At 37.0% G+C, this 22,102-nt stretch overlaps 1 protein-coding gene across 2 annotated transcripts in view; it reads right to left on the reverse strand.

Moving 5' to 3' along the window:
• Positions 1 to 14,735, reverse strand: part of sacs (sacsin molecular chaperone) — a 30,002-nt gene extending 15,267 nt beyond the window's left edge. Inside the window, exons 1-10 of one of the 2 annotated variants that reach the window (XM_038285795.1) lie at positions 14,541 to 14,735; positions 14,232 to 14,340; positions 11,061 to 11,211; positions 8,137 to 8,227; positions 7,981 to 8,066; positions 5,559 to 5,670; positions 5,163 to 5,309; positions 2,586 to 4,071; positions 1,365 to 1,456; positions 89 to 115 (exon numbers count right to left, since the gene is read on the reverse strand). In XM_038285795.1, coding sequence (XP_038141723.1) covers positions 89 to 115; positions 1,365 to 1,456; positions 2,586 to 4,071; positions 5,163 to 5,309; positions 5,559 to 5,670; positions 7,981 to 8,066; positions 8,137 to 8,227; positions 11,061 to 11,211; positions 14,232 to 14,254 — 2,215 coding nt within the window. In that variant the 5' untranslated portion in view covers positions 14,255 to 14,340; positions 14,541 to 14,735. The remainder of the gene's footprint in view (positions 1 to 88; positions 116 to 1,364; positions 1,457 to 2,585; positions 4,072 to 5,162; positions 5,310 to 5,558; positions 5,671 to 7,980; positions 8,067 to 8,136; positions 8,228 to 11,060; positions 11,212 to 14,231; positions 14,341 to 14,540) is intronic. The other variant, XM_038285796.1, reaches the window with a different exon arrangement.
• Positions 14,736 to 22,102: the final 7,367 nt, after the last annotated feature.

The following is a 22,102-nucleotide window of genomic DNA, read 5'->3' on the forward strand; positions in this document are numbered from 1 at the left end:
GATTCATGTGAGTTGTTGTTTATTTCTCTCCCAGACATTAGTTTAGTTAATATTAAAAAAGAAATTTGTCAGACTTAGTAATACCTACCCGAACATCCCCAAAGAAACTGCTGTACTGTAATTTAAATGAAAAATGATTGGAAAATGAACATAACTCTTTCACTAGAAAAAAACAAACAATAAACTCTATCTGGGAATTATGTCAGTATTAAACTCAACAACAGTAGAGAGATCAATCTAAAAGCTTACAAAGTGAAAGCAACAATGAAAAAATGATTTAAAATTAAAAAAGAAAGAATAGAGGGACTACACTAGTGTAATGTTTTTTCTCTTATAATATTCTTTCTATGTTTACAGTTGAAATTATTTATTCCCCTTTCTTTAACTGAGAACTAACGAGTGTTCCTATCGTTGGTAAATCAATGTACACTGGAAAAAATTGAAATATAGATAAGTAACTTTTTCTTAAAATAAGTGCGTTTGTCCTTGAATTGAGAAGGTAAAAGAGACATTCTGCCAATGGGACAAGACAATTTACATTTAAAATAAGAAAACACAATTGTGTCAAGTGCATTTTATCTAAATATATTATTTCAAGAGTAAAAATACTAATTCCATAGGCAAATCATCTCATTTACCTACTAAAATGAAGGGTAAATACTTTTGATTAAAAAAAATTTACTTATTTCTAGATTGTTTATAGTGTAGCATATTGATAACTATATTATAGTAAAACTTATAAAAATAATGATTATTTTGATTGTAATGTGAGCAAGAAGTATAGGATAGATGCCCACTTAACATCTATTAAATTCTGCTGTGGTTTTAAAATACCTATTGTGTAGAACATTTTCTCTCTTTGCTGTTCTTTACAATTAAAAGTAACACTGGCAGATGCATAAAAAGTTGATATTTGTTGGTTAAGTAGTTTGCCAGAAGCCTTTTTTCAACCAGCTGAATGGCTCAAGTCACAGCAAGAGCTTCCTTAACACATCATTAGATTTTATATGGATAACTTTTCAAAAACTTTAGTATACCCTGAGCCAAAAACTCTCCATGCATAATGCTTACTCTCTATTTCCTTCACCTTAATCTCTTCCTAAATTATTTAGCATCAGTGTAGCAAATGTAATGCATCATTTGGCAATGCTGCTGAGTAAGATTAAAAAGTGCAAATAAATATCAAGGCTATAACTAACTAAATCACACAGTCACCATAGAACAGTCTGAAACTGAGTACAAAGCTGTAAATCTACAATAAACCAACCATTGTTGGATTAAGGATGGATAGATAAAAACATAGAGAATATTTACTATCTGTTATACAGATGGATTGTAAGATAAACATTAAAATGTTTAGCTACCTCTGCTTTTGGCAGCGTTCTTTAAACTGTCCATCACTGAGGGCTTCACAGTTTCCAGTAAGAATCGATGCTCAAGTCCTGGATAGAGAGACCTTGGAATAAAGCAAAGGGAAGTACATAAAAAGTAGTGAGATCAGCAGGAGCAATAAGTACCACTTTTAAAATTTCAGGTGAAATCTTCCCTGGTTTCTAGGTTCATACAAACGATAAACAAATACTAACTATGTTTTTTCTCACTTATATTAAACCTTCACTGGTTTAGTCCTGTCAGAATTATCCCTATCGCTTCATATTTGCTGAATGCCAGAACTATGAACCAAACATATACCAAGATTAGTATACCTTTAAATATTTTGGGCACATGAGACCTTTCTGGAAAAAGAACTGTGAACTTTAGATGGAGACTGAAGCTGATATAAACCATTACATTGAAATTTATGTCACAAAGATAATCGTTACGTAAGGAATACCTTCCCAGCTGGGAAGTATGGGGGTGCCTGCACCATTTTGAGGGTTTATGTTGCACTAGATGGATTAGCCCGCTTAACAAAACAAATGACATTATGAGGAAACAAGTAAGAAGATGTTGATTAAAGTCATGATACATCAGCCATGAAGGTGAGGCTCAGGTATCCGTAGGTCTTCTGAATTAGCTGCCAGATTAGCGATAAAGTAGCTTAATGGCAACAAAGTTTATATTTTCTGTGGCCATAACAAGCCCTGAACACATCAGAGGAAATTAATGGACAGAGCTGAAGAGCTGTGTATGAGAAACACAGTCTACAAACCTGGCATAGTTGAGCCAGAATGGGGACAAACTTTCCGCAAGGTGTTGATCCAAGTCTTTAAGATGTACATACTAAAAAGATGTGTGCAAACTTTTCTGAGTTTGAAGAAAGATTTGAAAAATAGCTCATCTTGTTTTGCACTAAAAATGAGGTAAAACAGGAAAAGTTTAGTCTGATTTAATGCCAGAAAAGACAAAAAAGTTTATGGGTCTTTAAGAAATCAGGATGGAGGTACAATTAATAAGTCTATAACTATCACTAATAGTCATTAAAACTATATAAAAAATAAAATAAGATAAACACTGATTCATTAGTGGTTAGATAATATGGGGAAATCTACTTTCCTAGCAAAATACACATTTTGCCCTTCTTACTCAGAAACCTTTCAAACAAAGAGAAATTGACACAGTTAGATTCTCATTCTGAAGCTTACCTGGGGAAGGCCTCAGATGCAATGTAAATGGTGTCTTTTTCACTGACAGATGATGAAAATGAGGTGAATGTCTCATCCTGAAGTGGGAGAAGCTCGAGTCCGATAAGATCACTGTAATTGGCATCACTGAGAGCAAACTCCAGCAGCAGCAGCTTCTCCTGTGAGGGACCTTTGTGTTTGTACTTCCTGATTGTCTGCCGCAGTAAAGAAGGAGTAACCTTCTTCACCTCAGTGGACTCTGACATGTAGGAGGCCAAAACAAACTCCACTGCAGCAGGGACCTTTGCTACCTGTATTCCTGAGCTTTGTAGGTAGTTGATGACCGCCTCTGAAATGTCATCATCTGTGTCCAGCTCTGAGAAAACAGCCTGTTCAACTCTGATCCAGCTTTCACTGAGGGAGTAGATGATTTGCTGCTGAAGCAGTTCATTGAAGAGCGGTTGGAGAATAGGCATCCAACGGGATTTCACCTGTTTGGGGTCTGGCCATGCCCTATACGTCCCTGTTGGGGACAAAGGAAAGTCTTGGTCCTTTTTTGTCTGCACCCTCTTTATAGCCTCGACTATAAGAGTGAAATATGCATTAGGGATGACTGTTATTATAAGCAGCTCATTCCATAAGGCCGCTGGATCCCTCCACTGGTCCACTTCTCTCCACTTGATGCTCCTGCGGTTGTCAGTGAGGCCGAAGAAGCCGCTCACGTGAACCGGAAGCCCCATCTCACTCTCCTCGCCTGGTGGAAGAGGGAGAAAGCAGAAAGCTCGTCCTGAGAAACCAGATGTGGCACCTCTGTCCTCTTTACTTATCACAGTTAGAGGCAAGGCAATGCCGATAGTTGGCATGAACTTCAAATCGTCTGCCAGGGAGTCCAACTCAGCACACATCCCTCTGCCTCCGACTCCATTACAAACCAACCATGTGGTCCTCTGAGTCTCTTTAGATGTTTCATCCTGAGTCTCTATGTGAAGCTGGTAGGTGACACATGTGATGATGGAGCTAGGAACCCCATTGCCGTAGCTGTCCACAGCGTGACACAGTGTCTTCAGTGCATTTGGCTTTTCAAGTTTATCATCAGGGTTCTCTGTTGCTGTAACCTGGAACAACACTCGTTCTGTGCCGTCACACTCTCGCACATGTAACGAGATCTTCTGGACACTCTTTAGGAAGAGCAGCACAGTGTCTGCATCAGCTTTGAAGGATTCAAACAGCTCCAGAACCTTCTCTTTGTTGTAAATGTTCCCGCTGAGCAGGGAAGGTTTCACACGAAGCGGGAAGCGGAACAGAGTTCCTGGAAAGCTGCCATCGCAGATGGTTTTCTCAGAAATCCCAAATATCCCAGTGTAAGGTGCAAACTGATCACTCCGCTCTGTGATCTCCTTAATGTCTGTCTTCAAGTTCCAACACTGGCCAGACTCGTTCACCCCAAAGAGGGTCTGATGGGGGTCCAGCATGGCGATCTGGTCTCCACTGAATATACTTGGAACATCTGAAAAAGAGAATAAACAACATACTGAGACAGAAAGCAAGGCAAGTTTATTTTTTATTAAACTCTCAATTCAGTAGAGAGACAATTTGTATTCAAGCTTTTCACTTATAATTCCGGAACATTATGGCTTTGGGTGTCAGTATTGGACCTTTTACAAGATCCCAGCAACAAAACAAGAAACAAAGAAAAAGAAAAACACTAACACTAAATAAAATGCAAAATAAACAAGGGCTCTTTTGTGCATGATAAAAATAAATGCAGATAAAAAAAAAAAAAATTGACCTAAAATTACAAAAACAAAAGTGGAAATACTGTCCAAAAATTAGAACATTGACAGAGCATCTCCAAATTATTTGCACTGATCTTTACATGCTGGGAATTTTAAAGCACAAAAAGTTGTAAATTTGAGAACATTGCCAAGTTTAGAGAATGCCTGCAAAACCTCTGAACAAGATCACATCACATCACAGGTATTAGAGCATCTAAAAAACATTTAAATAACGTAATAAATAGCATCTGTGATTTCCCTCCATCTCTTCCTTTTTCTCTCATATGGGATCGCTTTATCAAACGACGAGACCAACGTCATCGGTTTCACAGCTGATTTATTTAACGTTTTAATTGGTGTGCGGGGTTTACAACATTCTTCATTTTGCAGCGGATGACTTTTTAGGTGGTGGAATACATTTGTACTCCTACCTTTTGCAGCAAAGGTTTTTGCGGCAGGTCTTACAAATTAGTGCCTTTTGATCAACTCAGCATGAAATTCAAACCATTGCCGTATATTGCTTAGCTGAATCACCTGCTGTAGCCATATTTTGTTTGCCGGTTGCTGTAGTGTGCATGCATGCCGCGCAGAAAAGAACCCTGTTTGGAGGAGATGTTTATGATGCATTCAAAGTATGTGGGAAAAATAAAACTCAGTGAAATAGATGCAGACGGCTTAATGTCGTCACTGTCTATTGTTAGTGGGAAAACTAGAGATACATCGAGTATATTATATACATATATATATATATATATATATGTATATAATATATCGCCCACTCATAATTGTACATAAGTATTTTCGTATAAAGGAAAACTCTCACCTGTAATATGATAGACAGAATTGAAGCCAATGCCAAATCGTCCAACTTTTAGTGGATCATCTCTTTTTCTGCTTCTTGCAATTTCCTGAATCCCGTTCCAGTCCTCCATCGTGAACACAGCGTCGTTGTAGACATACAGCGCAGGCCCTGCAGGCCAAAGCATCAACCAGTTCAGGAGATTGTGTGGCTGTAGTTTGCAATTCTTTACTTTAACAGTAATAAAAATTCATGTTATTAGTTTAAGGTGAGATCACTGAAGTGGATTAGCCACAAAAACTTTAAAATAATAAAACAGCAAAGGAGAAAAAATGTTGATAGGATATAGGAAATCAGATGTTAAAGAGAAATCCAGATGATTGCTCCGCTGCCCTGTTCATGTATCTAATAATTGCTAACCTTGATGCTGCGCCATGTCTGGCGACCACAGGGACTCCACTCCGTATTCTGTCTCATCGTATAAGAACTTCACTTCTGTGGCTCCAGCATCCTCTGCATTCTGAATCAGCTCCTTCAAATGAAGCAGATCGACGGCGAGTATTATTAAATAAAGGATCATCACAGAGAAATGAGGTGAACTTATCAATTTATTCAGCAATGCTTTTATCTAAAAAGCCCTGCAGTAAAAAAAAAAGATAAAAAACTCAGATAATTAGAGTAGATGGCTCCATTTAGGACATCAAGCCTTAATTTAGTTAATGTTACTATATTTTACAATTAAGCCTGCGGGAGAAAAACCAAAGCCCAACAATAACAATGTTCTTTCTTTCTGTTTAAGACTGGCCATCTATTTCAGTACAAATCCCCCAAAAAAACAGTGTAGTTTCAAATAGAAGAAGTATCTAAATTAGCAGACAGAGCTGTTTGAGGAGCGTTCATTAATAACTAATGTAATTAAATAGCATGTCACTTTGTTGCACTGTACATTTTTTGTATTCAATTGGGGGTTTTTTATGTGGTGAAACAGCAGCAGTGTATAATTGTAAAACAGGAGACAAATTCTCTAGGATATTTAAGATGTTTTATGAAAAGTAACCTGTATATTTGTATTCAGCCCCCGAGGTTGATGTCCTGTAGAGGCAACTTTGGCTTCAAAAACAGCAGCAAGTTCTTATGGTGCGTTCGCATCTAGAAACTAAAATCTGGCCAGAGATTCCCAATCCAAGTTCAGAACATTGACTGTGTTACATCTAACAATTAACACATTTTTCACCAAAGCAGCCTGGCTTTACCTTCAGGCTCTACAAGGTGAACCTTTGATCCAATCTCAAGTCTTTTGTTGCCTCTAGGGTTATTTGTTGTTTTTTTTCAACAAGACTGCCCTGTATTTAATTCATTATCATTTCAATCCAGTCCAGTCAATCCACTCTGACTGGCATGATGCTGCCACCACCGTGTACATGAAATTGCTTGTATGGAACACTTTGTGGACATGAGCTTGTAAAAAATTGTACTTATTTGATATAACCTTTCGAACCAGTTAAGATCAATAATCATTGATTAGTATTTTATTTGTACTCATTTGAAATAAGGATCAGAAGAGTAAAAAGCCCAAATTTAAATTCAGCCCCATTTAAACATAACCTTAATAGTTTGAAAGTAATTCAAATAAAAGTGCTCTGTGAGAAGTTAAAATCTCAAGATGTTGTTTCACAGCCTAACTTTTCAATATGGTAATTTTCAGTTAAGAAAATGGCTGCAAGAGAGTTGCCACTAATCTAAATCTGTGCATTTATAGCAAGAGCAGAGATAAATACGCTTAAAATAACTGAGAGGCATACTGGACATAACTTCTGTTCCACTATTTCAAATGAAACAAATGTGTTTGTATTTTGCAAGTTTGCTAAATGCCACAGAAACAGCTGAAATAATTTGCTGACAAATGAAAGGGAATTTTATTTTAGTTGCCTGTTTATTTAACCTGCAGGTAACCAGGAATTCGGTTGAGACGAACATTTTGCTCTTTTGCTTTTCCTTTTAAAAGGGAGACCTGGCCAGGAATGGGGAATCAAAGCGGAGCCCCCGCTGTTAGGCCTCCATAGGTGGTAGAGCCATAACAAGCATTAAATGAAAGGGTAAGTCAGGAAGTGATAACATACAGAGCAAAGACATCAGCAACACAAATGTTCCTGTTGTGAGCAGAGCAGCACAACTGCCTGATCCTTCAACAGCCATCCAATCATAGTAATATGTTAACAGGCATAATCTGATATCAGGAAGACTGAATGCATTTAGACAGCTAGGGTGAAGATTGTGATGGAGAGATATTATGGAAGATTATAGGGTATGGGAAAAAGACCAGGCAGTATTTTATAGATCTGCTCATGTCAGAGCTCCTGTTTTTGATTATGCAGTTTGTTTAGGCCCACAAAGTTCCTATGATCCCCTATACAGATTTCGGATTTTTAGATTTTGGGTATGACTCCTGACTGAACAGACTGTTCAGGTGATTCTGGTGAGAAATAAAAAACAGCTATGTGAAATAAAATCCCCCATGTATAATCTGTAAAGTATGGTGGAGGGTCTGTGATGCAGGGGGCCTGTTTGAAATGGAAAATGGGTCATTTGTGGTTGCACTAAAGTATTAACAGCAGGCTGTGGATGTTTATTGAATAAATTTGGTCCTTTTATCCCAGCTGAACATATTTCTGGTTAAGGTTTTGTTATGCTTTTTTTCGGTTTAAGATTTCTGTATAGCAAAAACAAAAAAAAAGGTTTTTATTGATGTATTTTTTTTTACATAATTTTATCCAGATATTTCAATAAAAGTACAGGGTGGTGGAAATAATCAGCAGTAACTCAAGAAGTCAAACACACTTACCTTCAGAATCTGCCCCCCTTCTGGGTATCTTCTGAGAATATCCTTCAAAAACTCCACCAGTGGAGGTGTTGTTTGTCCAAATCTCCCTGTAATGCATCAGAATTTTTAGGCTGTGCTAATAAAATGAATGTTTCATTGCAGATTTTACAATTTCACCTCCTCCTTTAAGGCCTCTTCCCTCCAGGGTCACTGAGATGACTGGGCTTCCTGCAGGAACCAGGCTGCCAATCTGCACTTTATCATCCAGCTACAGCAGACAGAGAGACAGAACAACTTAAATTAATAAGAGGAGTTCAGTTATCATATATAAATATATACTCCCTAATATATATAATGAAAAATAACAGCAGCTTAATGTAACAATACTAGGTTTAGATCAAGCTGACTTCTTTAAACAAAAACAGAATAGTGAAAAGACTGTGTCTCAAAATAATTTATTTCAACGACTGAAGAGGTCACAGCTGCTTGTAAATCAGTATGAGGGATTATTGCAGTCTGGGTGATAAACAATCTTTTCCTCGTGCTTGTTTCAGAATCGATGCGGCAGCATGGCAGAAAGTCTGTCAGAGCTGCAGCCAGTCGTGGCCGTTCAAGGTGACACTGTGAGCCGCTGCACTCAGCACTCTTTAGCTTTAAGGTGCTGCAAGGCAAACTCAGCTGCACAGAGGAAGCATCCTCAGCTATCACCCGCATCATGCAGTAATAATTACAGGGTTATTAGAACAAAGACAGATAAATATTTAAAAGAAGGTTGATGTTAAGTGCTTACCATAAATGAATTGTTTTAGGGAGGATGGATAGTGGTTATAATGACCGAACATATGACTGGACAGGGCTCGGCTACAATATTTACAAGACGTTTTTTCTCAACAATCCCCCCTAAATTAAAACTACTAAAGAGGCATTTAATTATAAAACTGTTGAGAGGCATTAAACACTGAATCCTAAATACTCTCCAAAACAGTGCCTTAAATAAAGATTTAATCACGACCCTTAAAGATTTCCCTATTGTGTCCTTTTTTAACCACAAGCGTTTGTGTATTTCATCTGCATTTAAAGCGAAAAACTAAAAGCAGACTTTTCCCAAAAATAAGAATCTTAAAGGCATGACTTAGAAATTTAATCTGTCCCTTTTATTCTGAAAAATGTCTTGAGAATTTACCATAAACGTAAATGGGCTCATTCTGCATGTAACTTATAAATCTGGATGTTCTATGGAGGATTCAGTGGTGCGTTGGAGATCATTAGTGAAGCTAAAGCATTAAGGACCACAGCAGGCAGGTGAGGGAAATGGGAATAGTAGCTTTAAGTTATGTGAGATGGAGCTCAGGTGTTGCCAGATTGCAGTAGATCATTGGATAGAGCAAAAAAAATGTCAAGCTTTTGAGCACTGTGCTGACTTAAGGAAGCAAAGGAGCGCAGACGCCACACGGAGGTTCTTGCTTTCCTGGTAGGCAGGTGAGGTAAAAGTATGGTGGACCTGGCAAAGGTAAAATTCAAGAGTTGGCGCCACTTACTGGCCGGGAGGAATTAAAATTGTAGCTGTCACCTTTAACTAAAGACTGAGACTTAATTTCATATTAAAACACCCAAGGCAAGATTATTATAATTAACTAAAACTAATTACATGACAACTAGAATTAAAAAGCCTTTTTGTTAACTGATATAAAAATTAGATCAAGAGCGTGCATAAAAAACAAAACCTAACTGAAACTGTAATAAGTTCATAAAACTAATTAAAAATAAATGAATTTTAAGAAAGGATGTTTGTTTTCATTTGTGTCTTTAGCATAATGCATCAATATGTGGTCTAGTTTCCGATGTCTAGTCCAAGCATCCGATGCAGGTCCAGCAGATTCAGGAACAGTTGCTTCCCTACTGCCATTAGACTGTTAAATGTTATGTAAAATGGATTATATAAAAATAAAAAAAACCTGAATGTTGGAACTGTAACTGTAAAGTTTTATGATTTCATCACTTTCTTTTTCCATCATAATGTTTTTATCACTGCTGCTTACATTATCAAGGCTGCACTTTAAAAAAATGAAATAGCCCAGAGAGCTGTTCTTAATGAAATTTCTTTTTGTTTACACTTGTGTGTACAAAATGAAAAAATAAAATCTGTCTAAGCTTCCAGCTACTGATTTAGCTTATTTTCACTGTACTGTGAGCAGATCATTTGTGCTGCTGCAGCGGTCTGTCCTGATGTCGGATTTTATTTGCATTTTTTTTTTTTTTGTCTTCCTTTGTGTATGTAACTTGTACTAAATGAGAGAATTAAACGATAACTGAAACTAAGCGTTTTCAAAAAATCTAAACTAAACTAGCCAACAAATGAATGAATTAAAACAAAAAAAGACATTTTAAATCAGAAGTCATAACAAAATAAAAATAAAGACTAATGAAGATTTCAAAACTCTTCAAATTTAGTTTGCAGCCTCCTCTTGGTGTAGTGGTGGGCCCACCTGGCGCTTTCAATCAGGCAAACTCAGATCCAAGGTCAGCTGCTATTATAGTAAGAGTATAATGGCACTGATTTAGAAACAAAAAAGAAAAAAAAAAATACAGAATCCACTAAGTTTACTAATAGACAGCTGAAATGTGCAACTTGTTTTGTGCGTTGTGCTGCATATATATTCTGAATAATCAGCTGGTGATAAATCAATAGATAGAGATACATGCTGACCTTTGCTGATCTCGAGTTGGTCATGAGATCAATAACCCTGAAAGACTTGGTTGGTGGTTTGTAGAAACAGCACATAATAAATACCTCAGGGAAATCTAAAGGCACTTCTAACAATGGAAGAGTGTCTGCCAGCGTCACAGTATCTGAGCTGCAGCTGCATCATGAGATCATTTCAAAAGAAACAGTTATGTGATGATTTCAATTATCTATCATGGAGCAAAATATCCACAGTTCCTCTCCTGGATTCTTTTTTTAATAACATTGGTAAAATGTTCTTGGGACAGGAAAAAAATGGATTACATAAAAAAAAAGAAAAAAAAGAAAAAGTTTCCTGAATGTTGCATCTGTCTCTTCACAAATATGTAACAGAAGAAGAAGCAAACACCCCCCTCACCATTCTTCCATTGTGAAGCAGCCGCTGCTCTTTGACTGGGAGGTTCGTCTCCTCGTACAGCATCTGTTTGACATCTTGGACAGATGTGAAGGGGGACACCTGGTAGGACCTTGGCCCGATGCACTCATGACTAACTGTGACCCATGGCACCCTAAAAAAACAACAACACATAGATCATTCAGATAAAAGATCATATTATTACAAGGGTTTGACTTATCTAAATTCATTTAGATTTTAAACCAGTCCTCTGAGCAGAAGATGAACCGGAGGTAAAAAAATAAAAAAATAAATCAGTTACCAAATCTGATCACGGGGGTAGAGGACAGTAGTCTTAGTTACATCAATATTGATTTAACCTAAAAGGCTGGAGGAAACATGAGCATGGCTGCCAACAGAAGCATCTGTTACAAGCATCTCTGCAGCTTATATATGGCATAGAGAGCTTAAGGATTCATCTCCCTAAAAGTTCCTCACATCATTCTATTTGATTGGGATTTCCTGTGACACAGCAACATCAAGTGGTGCACAATAAACGCATGCATAGCTTTAATGTTTCCTTACAAAAAAATATGCAAAGTTGAGTATTTATTTATTTTTTTACCCTCTTTGCTCTGAGATCTCTGAACAGAACCAAATGTCTTCAGAACCCCCTCATGTAACCTGGATTTTAATCTCATTGTAACAAACTGGGAAGATGTTGCACAGGAAACACCATACAAATGCAAGACAGAAGGGAAAATGTATAACTCCAGACCCACCAAGACATGGCTGACCAATTAAAACTAAAAGCAGGTTGCACTCTACAAAATATGCTTTTATGGAAGAAGTACCGGTATGTGAAACTGAGGTTGGATTGACAGAAATGAGGGCTGACAGGTGGAGGTGACAACTTCTGGTTTAAAAGTAGCATCCTCTATCGTAACATTAGGTGGTCCTCTTATATAGATTCTATTTGAAAGGAGACCCAGCACAGACGTCCTGCAGCAAAACAGGAAGTAAAACCTTCCAAATGAACCTCTGGTCATCCATTAAATCTGCAGAGTCATATCTGAATAGTTTGGCTCATCTACAAAGCAGAACAGGTTCAAACTGCAACAAACAATTCGGTATGCAGAGAGGAGCATCGGGTTCATCTCCCCTCCATCCACATGCTGTATACATCCAGGGCCAATAAAATAGTAGCTAACATCTCTGCAGATCGCACACATCCTGGTCACAGGATACTCAGGGAAGTGTTATAAAGCACAGTGTCCATTACAGATCTTTCTCTGGTGAACTTGCTGAACATGGTGTTCAGGCAGGATGTTCAGACACTGTTCTGGAACAGCTATGTTTTTAGCACTAGGATAGCATGCATTCCTTATTTATTTATAGCATCAAAAAAGCATATTCATATATTACTACTACCCTATTTTTAATCGCGTCCTGTATCTCTTTTAAACTTGCTTTCTTCATACTGTAGTTGTTGTTCTTACTGTTAACTAATGTGCACACAAACTTCTAATATGCCAAAAGAAATATTTTTTTACAGACCTCTCAAGAGGCAGAGTATGCACAGCATTCATTAATGTCACTTTATATAAAAAAGGGAATTGAATATTACATCCAGGGAGTCATTTTTCATTGCATGAACAGTAACACTGATGCTGTGATGATTACTGTGAATATTTTGTGTTGCACTAGTGTAAATCAAATATTTATGTGTGAAAGTTGTCTAATCAAAGTTCACACCTAACAGGAAATATACTATCTATGGTGAATCGCTCTTCACAGACAGGGGCGGAGCTAGATAGGGGTCCAGGGGTGGCCATGGCCACCCTTAGCCAATCATTGGCCACCCCACCCCTACTATTTTTCCCTCTAATACAGATGGTGACAGCAGTAATACTATCAAGTGGAATATTCAAAACATTTAAATTTTTCAGATATTAACAATTACTTGACAACAAAAACACTGTGGTTAATTATGCATATCAATATACTAACATTAAAGACGATAAGTAAAGAATTCATGCTCTGTTCAGAAGTAGATTTTGTTTTATGGGGTAAAGAGAAATGCATGTATCTCTACAGGTCATCTAAGAGTTTTCAGTAAAATTGTTGATAAATAACTATTTTAATAAAACCTATTAAATAATCAATTTACGTAGATATTAGTACTTGTAAATATCAATTTTATGCAGTAATGACAATGGAAAAGATGTTTGCCCCAGAATTTAAACCTGAAAGAATTTTATCCACTATACCTTTTATCTAGAAAGCACATATGTTTAAATATTTATGCGTCTATTTGTCAGCAAAGGTTGTAGGAAAGTACAGTTTGTCTTTATTTAGAAAATATAGATGTTGTGCCCATTAATTTGCTGTTGTAGATTGACCCTGAGGTTCTGGTGCCTATCAACATTCGGCCACCTCTCAGTGTACATCAGTTATTGTCTGGCCACCCTTATAAAAATGTTCTGGCTACGCCTCTGTTCACAGATGACCTCCAGCCTATCTAACTGAGCTTAGGTCAGTTCCAAAAGACAAAAGTGCAAAAAAAATTCACCCTGTAGATGTACAAAGATGGCAGCAATACTTCCCAAAGGATAAAGTTTTTTTCAGTGTAAAACATATTTAAAGCCAAGTAGTGAATTTTCTTAAGAGGTGCAGAAAGTCTGGAAAACGTATTTAATTTTCTTCACAATTATTTTCAACAAACCGTCATGTATGATATGTTGGAGTAACATGACAGAATGACAAAAAATTCAAGGGGTAGGAATACTTTTGAAAGGCATAGTACAAAAATTAACTCCGCACCTGAACACATTGTTTAAATGTTCCACTCAAAGGTTGGTTTATCACAGAGAGAAGATGTTTTATTTATATAAGACAGGTGCAGAAGTTTGCAACAGCAATAAAAGTAAATATTCTCGCACATCCAGCAGCAGGGTGCAGGACCCACACAGTGCAGTGGTGGAGGAGGGTGGGTGTGGCAGCAGCTTCACCAGAGGATGGATCATATCCTCCTCAGCTTACAACAAATCCACTGCAGATCTGAGTAAACTACAGCCAAATAAACCCACTCAGCAATCAAACAGAAATGCTGACACATCCTCAGGCTCCTCTGTTCAGAGCACCCAGTCTATCCAGTGTGTTTGATGCTGGCAGGAATAATTTTTGTGAACTCACCACGGGTCTGCACAGTTTGCCATGTCGCTGCTGTTTTGTGTCCCAGCTCAGACACTTTCATTTGACTATCTCCTCCGCCGGGCGCAGGGATACAGCGCCGGGAAAACGGCTGCAGTGAGGCGAGAAAAACAACCGTTATTTACCTCAGTAACGATATCCAGTCAAAACAACACACTCATAAAAGCCTTTTTGCATGTTTTATCAACAATTATAAATAATATAAGATATACCCGTATAAGATATAGGGGTATGTGGAGTTGTTTATTAGGTGCTGTTAAGTCCGTCCTTATCCTACCAAAGCCCACTCACTTGTTTCTATCCTGAGAGCGCAGGTTGCGGTTCTTCTCTGCAAACACATCTGAAAGCCCAACGACTTCTGGAAACCATAACAACAATAGCAAGCGACATGGTTAATTCCCGTTCAGTAACAGCGTAACTCCTTCAAAGGCCATGTTCTAATAATAATGAATTACACAGCGCGGCAGAGAGCAGAGCGACCGGAGATGGAGCAAGAGGATTCACCCCCGCGTCACTCCCGCATCGTCCCGAACCTTCTCAGCTTCTTTCAGATTTTTGATTTACGTCATTAAAATTCACCAAATTTACTGTTAGATTGATTTTCAATTCTTAGCATTTATATTACTAATATTTTCAATTGTTGGATATTGTCAAATTTGTACTTTTTTTTGTACTGTTAAACTAATCCACATATTCCTGCTCTCCGAGCTTCGCCTACAAAATCTTAGTGTACAAGAAAATAATCGCATTTAATTGTTACATTTTTATTTAGTGTAATAATTTCTATCTATCTATCTATCTGTATGTATGTATGTATGTATGTATGTATGTATGCATGTATATAGATATACATATAAATAAACCAATAAATCTATATACATATCATATACGTCCATATATATATATATATATATATATATATATATATATATATATATATATATATATATATATATATATATATTTATATATATATATATATATATATATATATATATATACATATCATATACGTCCATATATATATATATATATATATATACATATCATATACGTCCATATATATATATATATATATATATATATATATATATATATATATATATATATATATATATATATATATATATATATATATATATATATATGGACGTATATGATATGTATATAGATTTATTGGTTTATTTATATGTATACCTATATATCTATATACATATCTCCTGGTGAAGAAAAGTATTACACGGTAGCCGAAAGGTCCATTGCTGTTGCATGCTGGGAGTTGTAGGCAACTCCTATGGTTCAGTCGTCAGAACACTGCAGTCAAAAAGATGCGCACACTAACTTTGTAGCCGAGACCCAGCATCAGAGAGGAGGGCCTTTCCCAATCATGACGCATTTTTAAGCCAGTTATCACAAAAATTGTCTTTAGCTCATAAAACATGATCTTAATAATTTTTCGTCATGTTAGTTGTTTGTCATATAGCTTAAAGATAGTATTTCTACACCGGCAGTGCACTCAGATTTTATTTGCTTTAAGTTAGAAACGCAGAACTAAAATCCTGAAGTCTGCAGCAGGGGAGTGACATCATCACCTGAAAGTCAAGGTCTCCCAGCATCTAAACACCAGGTCTGCTCAAAATCACTTCAGATTTCCAGGGAACACACACACATGTGGTCCCAACACAGTTACGCGTTTCAAAAAGCGTTATTGCTGTAAAATATCTTGAGTTAAAACTTACAACAGTTTATAATTCCAGACCCTCCCTAATGTACAGAGGAATTTATCTTGCCTATCTACGCATTGCTGCTTGATCTGTAAATATTCGGAGATAAATCTCATTATCCGGTGTCCTATCCTCCCAGCTGATGTTGGTGCCGCATTGGAAAGAGAGGCTGATACTCACACAGAGCAGGGGTGGCAGCATCAGCATCAGCACCGCATCTCTGACCTGCTTCCTGCACTGCAGAGGACGGCATGGGCGCATCAGCTGCTCAGTGTCTGACCCCAATCTGGCGGGGATCCTAGTTTAAAGTGTAATTTCCAGGAGCCGTGGACATATCACGATGGTTTCCCACTGCAGATCTATCGCACGGATCCCTTAAAGAGACAGCAGCTGGAAAAGTTCCGGTTGGAAACACAGAAATGTCGGTTTCAGAGTTGTTAATCTTCTACTGACTGATCGATTTCGACTTTATTAAAACAGAAAAAACATAACTGAATTATTAGCAAAATATATATAAATAAAAAAATGTTAAACACAACGAGGCGCTGTTTGTTATTTTATTATTACTTATTTACAAATCCAGCAGTCTCCATTAATTTGTATTATTAAATAAAATAACTCATGCTGCAATAGAATAGTTACATTTGGGGGTAAACGCTTGCTATTACACATTATATCCAGTCGATGGCGACAAAGGACAAACTATCCTCTGACGCATGCTACAAAATTTTAACTGTAGTACCTTTTATCACCACTAGATGGCCCGTTCAGGTCACCGCTCTCAAATTAAGCTCCAACATATTCAGCACAAACATAAACAGGAACAGAATATTATATTTTCATAAAAAAAACACAGAGATTTGCATCTGTTTTATACAATGTTCTGGAACATGGGTTAAATAAATAAATCAAATGTTGTTATAAAGTTATTAAGAAATTCATACAAAACTCAAAGACAGTGACAAATTACATCTATTAAAACTTGCATTGCATAAGAAAGTAGCAGAATGTACCATGGAGTGATTTTAAAGCACAGCTTATACATTTACATATAGGTAGAGACTGATTTCCTGGGATTGTTATAGGCCATGACATGTCCAGGCTTGTTCTCTATAATTGCCTACTTTTGTGCTGAACTTTTGTCCTTTGAGTCTTTGCCTTGGTTGACGCACACACATAAATAACCACAGAGGCATGCACGCGCATGTATGTACAGGCTTTTTGTCTAGAAGTAACTTATGCTTTTATGTTTTTTATGGCTGTGGTGTTTGGATATTTGTAGTTGTTCTTGTGGCATTGAAGTCATAAATAAACTCTCATATCAGGAAACCTTGGGGGTAATAAGCAATAAGCCTGTTGGACTTTGGTAGTGGAATGAGTTAAAAAAGACTTAACAAAATTTCTGCATTAACCGGCGCTAACTGGAGACTTTGATAGGTAGGCCTACAATCCTGCCTTAATTCTTTGTTGCATAGATTCAACAGGGTGTCAAAAAAGAAAAAAAAAGATTTTCTGTCACATCTCTGTTCTTCTAGAATGAGATCTGGTTGGTTGAACTCATTGTCATGATCGAGAAACCAGCATATTATTTTTTTCTATGCTGATGGAGGCAGCGATCAGAAGATGGTTAAACTATGGTTTTAGATATACAGCTGTGGTCAGATGCAATATTATTTAGACTCTGGGGCCAAAGTTAGGTTTAAGGGAGTCTGAAATATTCCCACAGCATCCCACCATTGACACCAGTCTGACCTGTAATTCAGACAGAATGGATCCACACCTTCTTTTTGTTTACACCCTTTTTAGAGCCCTAAAGGTTAAAACTGAAATCAAGACTTATCTAGATGGGAATTGCATTTTCTAACCATGTTTTAACAATTTCTGATTTGCTGTTGGCTCTGGGACCCTGTGTGGTCTTTTGCTGTTTAAGACCGTATGCTTGCACAGGGGCGGAGCTATATGGGGGGCCAGGGGTGGCCATGGCCACCATTAGGCAATTGTTAGCCACTCCTGTGGCCACCCCTACCATTTTTTCCCTCTAATACAGATGGTGGCAGCAGTCGTACTCTCAAATGGATTTAATTTTTTTGTGGTTAATTATACAAATTAATATACTAAAACATAGATAAATAGCAAGATAAAAAAAACTTATCGAATAATCAATTTATGTAGATATAAATGCTTGTAAAGATCAGTTTTATGCACAATTTTAATTAATACAAGTAGGTAAGTAATGACAATGGAAAAGATTTACGCCCCAGAACTCGAAACTAAAAGAGTTTTATACACTATACCTTTTATCTAGAAATTACGGATGTTTAAATATATGCGTCTACTTGTTAGCAAAGGCTGTAGGAAAGTATAGTTTGCCTTTATTTAGAAAATATGGATGTTTTGCCCGTTAATTTTCCTATTGGAACAGTGTAGATTGACCCTGAGGTTCTGGTGCCTATCTACTTTCACCCACCCCTATTCAGTGTACATTAGTTATTGCCTGGCCACCCTTATAAAAATTTGTTGATGTCGGACATATTTAATAATGTTTTTGTGTATCTGTATTCAAAGCATCTTCATGAAGAGGCAAGGTGGAACAGAAATCAAATTCCTTGTTTGTATGCACCGTTTAAAGCTAATCCTGATGGTATTCTGCACACTCTTATTAAAACAAGTGAGCAACTGTTGCTTTTTCAAAATCTCAAACCAGTGTTCCCATTCTCTCCCGACCTCTGACTTCAACTGAAGCAACATTTTTCTGATTATTGTTGTTTTTATAACCAATTTTTGGATAGCTGTAAATATAAATCCTAAACCATCTGAATTCTGAAGGTGTCAGGTTATTCAGTATTAGTTAGAATATCTTATTAAACATGTTCTTTTTGCTTTTTTTTCATTAAAAAAAGACTACAGAAAGTTGTCAATAATCCTGAATAAATGTCAGCATAATCCAGAAGTGTTGCCTTGACAACACAAACACAACAGAACACATTAGTGTCAACCTGGCAAAGGTAACTATCCCCGCCTGTCATTAGTAATTACTGTATTCAAGTATATAATGTTACTCTGTACTCTTAACAAACCAGGATGTTTCATCCCTCCATGGATACAGACTGTTGCAGCAGTCTGTTGAAGCAGATTCTGCAACAGTTTCTTCCCCACTGCCATCAGACAGCTGAACTGTTGGTAAAAAAAAAAAAGAAACCTCTGAATCACGTCACAAACTCTGCATTACACTGAAAACACCACAATCCAAAAATACTGCATATTTGCACCATATATTACTGCTCTAAACTCCCATGTCAATCCTTGCTTTTGCGCCATGTTTTTTCTCCCCCCTCTGTTTACATTTGATCACTGCTCCATTTTATGGAATTGAAATGTTAATTTACTGCCTGAAGGCTGTACTAAACGCAATTTTACAATAAAGCTTGTCTAAGTCTAAGACTGATTCTGAGCAAAGAGAAAAGACAGAGCTACACTTTATACAAAGCAAAAAGATATTATTAATCAAATTGTATTTGGATCCCTAAAAATCAGTATCCACAGACAAAGGGTGTAACTTTGTGATGAATGTTGGTGGGGAAACTCTAACATCCCCCACCACGGGTGATGGACCTTTAGTTACTCGACACAAACGCTTTCATTAGGGTGTGTATTTTCCAAAATTGAGCTCAAACTAGGGTTGTCACGATACTATCATTCTCAACTTGATACCGATACTCAAGAAAATATTCAATACTCGATACCATTTTCAATACCACAAGGATAAAAACAGAGACCCCAAAATTTAACAGAAATATTCTTATCAATAAATAAAATAAAATAAATAAATAAATAAATACAATAAACAATGAGAAAAATATTTTGAGGTTGTATGCTGTGCACGATATTAAGCAAGCTTGATAAAAACAAAAACAAAATTAACTTAAGTGCTCCATCTATGGCTATGCTTTACCCAACAAAACATTCTCAGGAGCTGCATCTGTTCGTAAAAAACTCTTAAACTGAAAAATGCACAGAATTATTCAAACACACAGTGTTCAGAAAGTGCATTTCCCTTTATTCTGCACTCTAGATGAATGACTGTTTAGGTGCCACTGGTGTAGGCTGGCTGACACAGATCAGATCCATAAAGCCGATCATTTATATATGTTATTTTCAGCACCATTTTAATCAGAATATGTTACTAATGATAGGAACACATTGAGTAAAAACAGCATAGCTTTATGGTACCAAAACAAATATTTAAAACAAACTATCCGGTATTTCTTTTCCCTAATTAGAAAACAACACTGATGTACTGGGCTGCTAAAACTATAAAACATTATATACGGGTTACTACTAGGACTGAAACGGATTATCGAAATAATCATCAGTTAATTTAGTAATCGATTAATTGTTAACTGGAGTACTAATTAGAGGCTAAAACATGCTTTTAGCCCAAAGAACAATCCACTTAGAGCCAGAGGCGTAGCAAGAACATTTTTTATAAGGGTGGCCAGGCAATAACTAAGTTACACTGAGGGGGGGCCGAAAGTAGATAGGCACCAGAACCTCAGGGTCAATCTGCACTGTCCCAACAGGAAAATTAACGAGCAAAACATCCATATTTTCTAAATAAAGACAAACTATACTTTCCTACAGCCTTTGCTAACAAATAGATTAAACATCCGTAACTTCTAGATAAAATGTATAGTGTATAAAACTCCTTCAGTTTTGAGTTCTGGGGCATATATATTTTCCATTGTCATTACTACTTGTATCAACATTCTGCATAAGATTGATATTTACAAGCCCTAATATCTACATAAATTGATTATTTGATAAGTGTTTATTTAAAATTGTTTTTTATCTATGTTATCACTGAAGACTTCCTAATGACTTTAAGAGACACATTTTCTCTTTACCCCATCTGACACAAAATCTAGTTCTGAAAAGAGCAGGAATTCTGTAAATATCATATTTGATGTTAGTATATTGATGTGTATAATTAACGACAAAAATTTTTAATGTTTTGAACATTCCACATGAGAGTATTACTGCTGCCACCATCTTTACTCGAGGGGGGAAAAATGGTAGGGGTGGTCACCCCTGGCCCCCCATGTAGCTCTGCCCCTGTGCAAGCAGATGGTCTCAAACAGCAAAAGACCACACAGGGTCCCAGATCCAACTGCAAAGATCAGAAACTGTTGAAACCTGGTTACTTATCATCTATAATGTTAGTATATTGAAGTGTATAATTAACTACCAAAACGTTTTAATTAATTTGAATATTCCACTTGAGAGTATTACTGCTGCCACCATCTGTATTAGAGGGGGAAAAGATGGTTGGGGTGGCCACCCCTGACCCCCCATCTAGCTCCGCCCCTGCTTAGAGCAGTAATTACCTCTATATATATATAATAGAATTATTCACGTTTTTGAATGTAGGTAATGTGCGTTTTTGAAGCACCCCCCCCCCCCCCCCCCCCCCCCCACCCTCTCTCTCTCTCTCTCTCTCTCTGAAAGCTTTGATGTAGGCTGGCTGATCACAGATCAGATCCATAAGCCGGTCTTGTGCGAAATTCTGTTTCCCCATGAAAATCTGTTCCCCCTGTGTCGGGAGCGCGCATTGCAGCCAGAGAGGCGGATCTGACCATTCTCAAGGCGCTCCTGATCATTTTTCGCTAAAAACAGCTCATATAATCATCTCAACTTTGTAACATCCATTTTAATCGGTTGCTCTTTCTAAAAAATTGTAAAATAAATACATTAACGAGGTCCTCTTACGCTGTTTTGTGTTGTTTTTTTAAACGCCAAGAGAATCGGTATTTCTCCAACTTTTGTCCCTTCAGCCTGACAGAAATAAACGTCAGTCACCGAACACAACAACACGTAGTGTATTTTTAATTTTTCATTGCTGATATAAGAGAATGGAAACTGGCTGATAGCAGGGCACACAAATTAAGACGTCCTGCGAAGATGAGAGAAGAATTTCTGGTTAATCACCTTCTAATGTAAAATATGACAGATTACTGGATTAAGGACATTTATAGTATATCACATCACACATATCAATTTTAGAGAAATTGGAAACAGTTGCTCTTTATTTCCCAAAGATATGGGAGGAGGAGAGGAGAGAATGGATGTTTC

Source organism: Cyprinodon tularosa, unplaced genomic scaffold, assembly GCF_016077235.1.
Source record: "Cyprinodon tularosa strain WSP-4 unplaced genomic scaffold, ASM1607723v1 ctg215, whole genome shotgun sequence".
Lineage (NCBI taxonomy): Eukaryota > Metazoa > Chordata > Actinopteri > Cyprinodontiformes > Cyprinodontidae > Cyprinodon > Cyprinodon tularosa.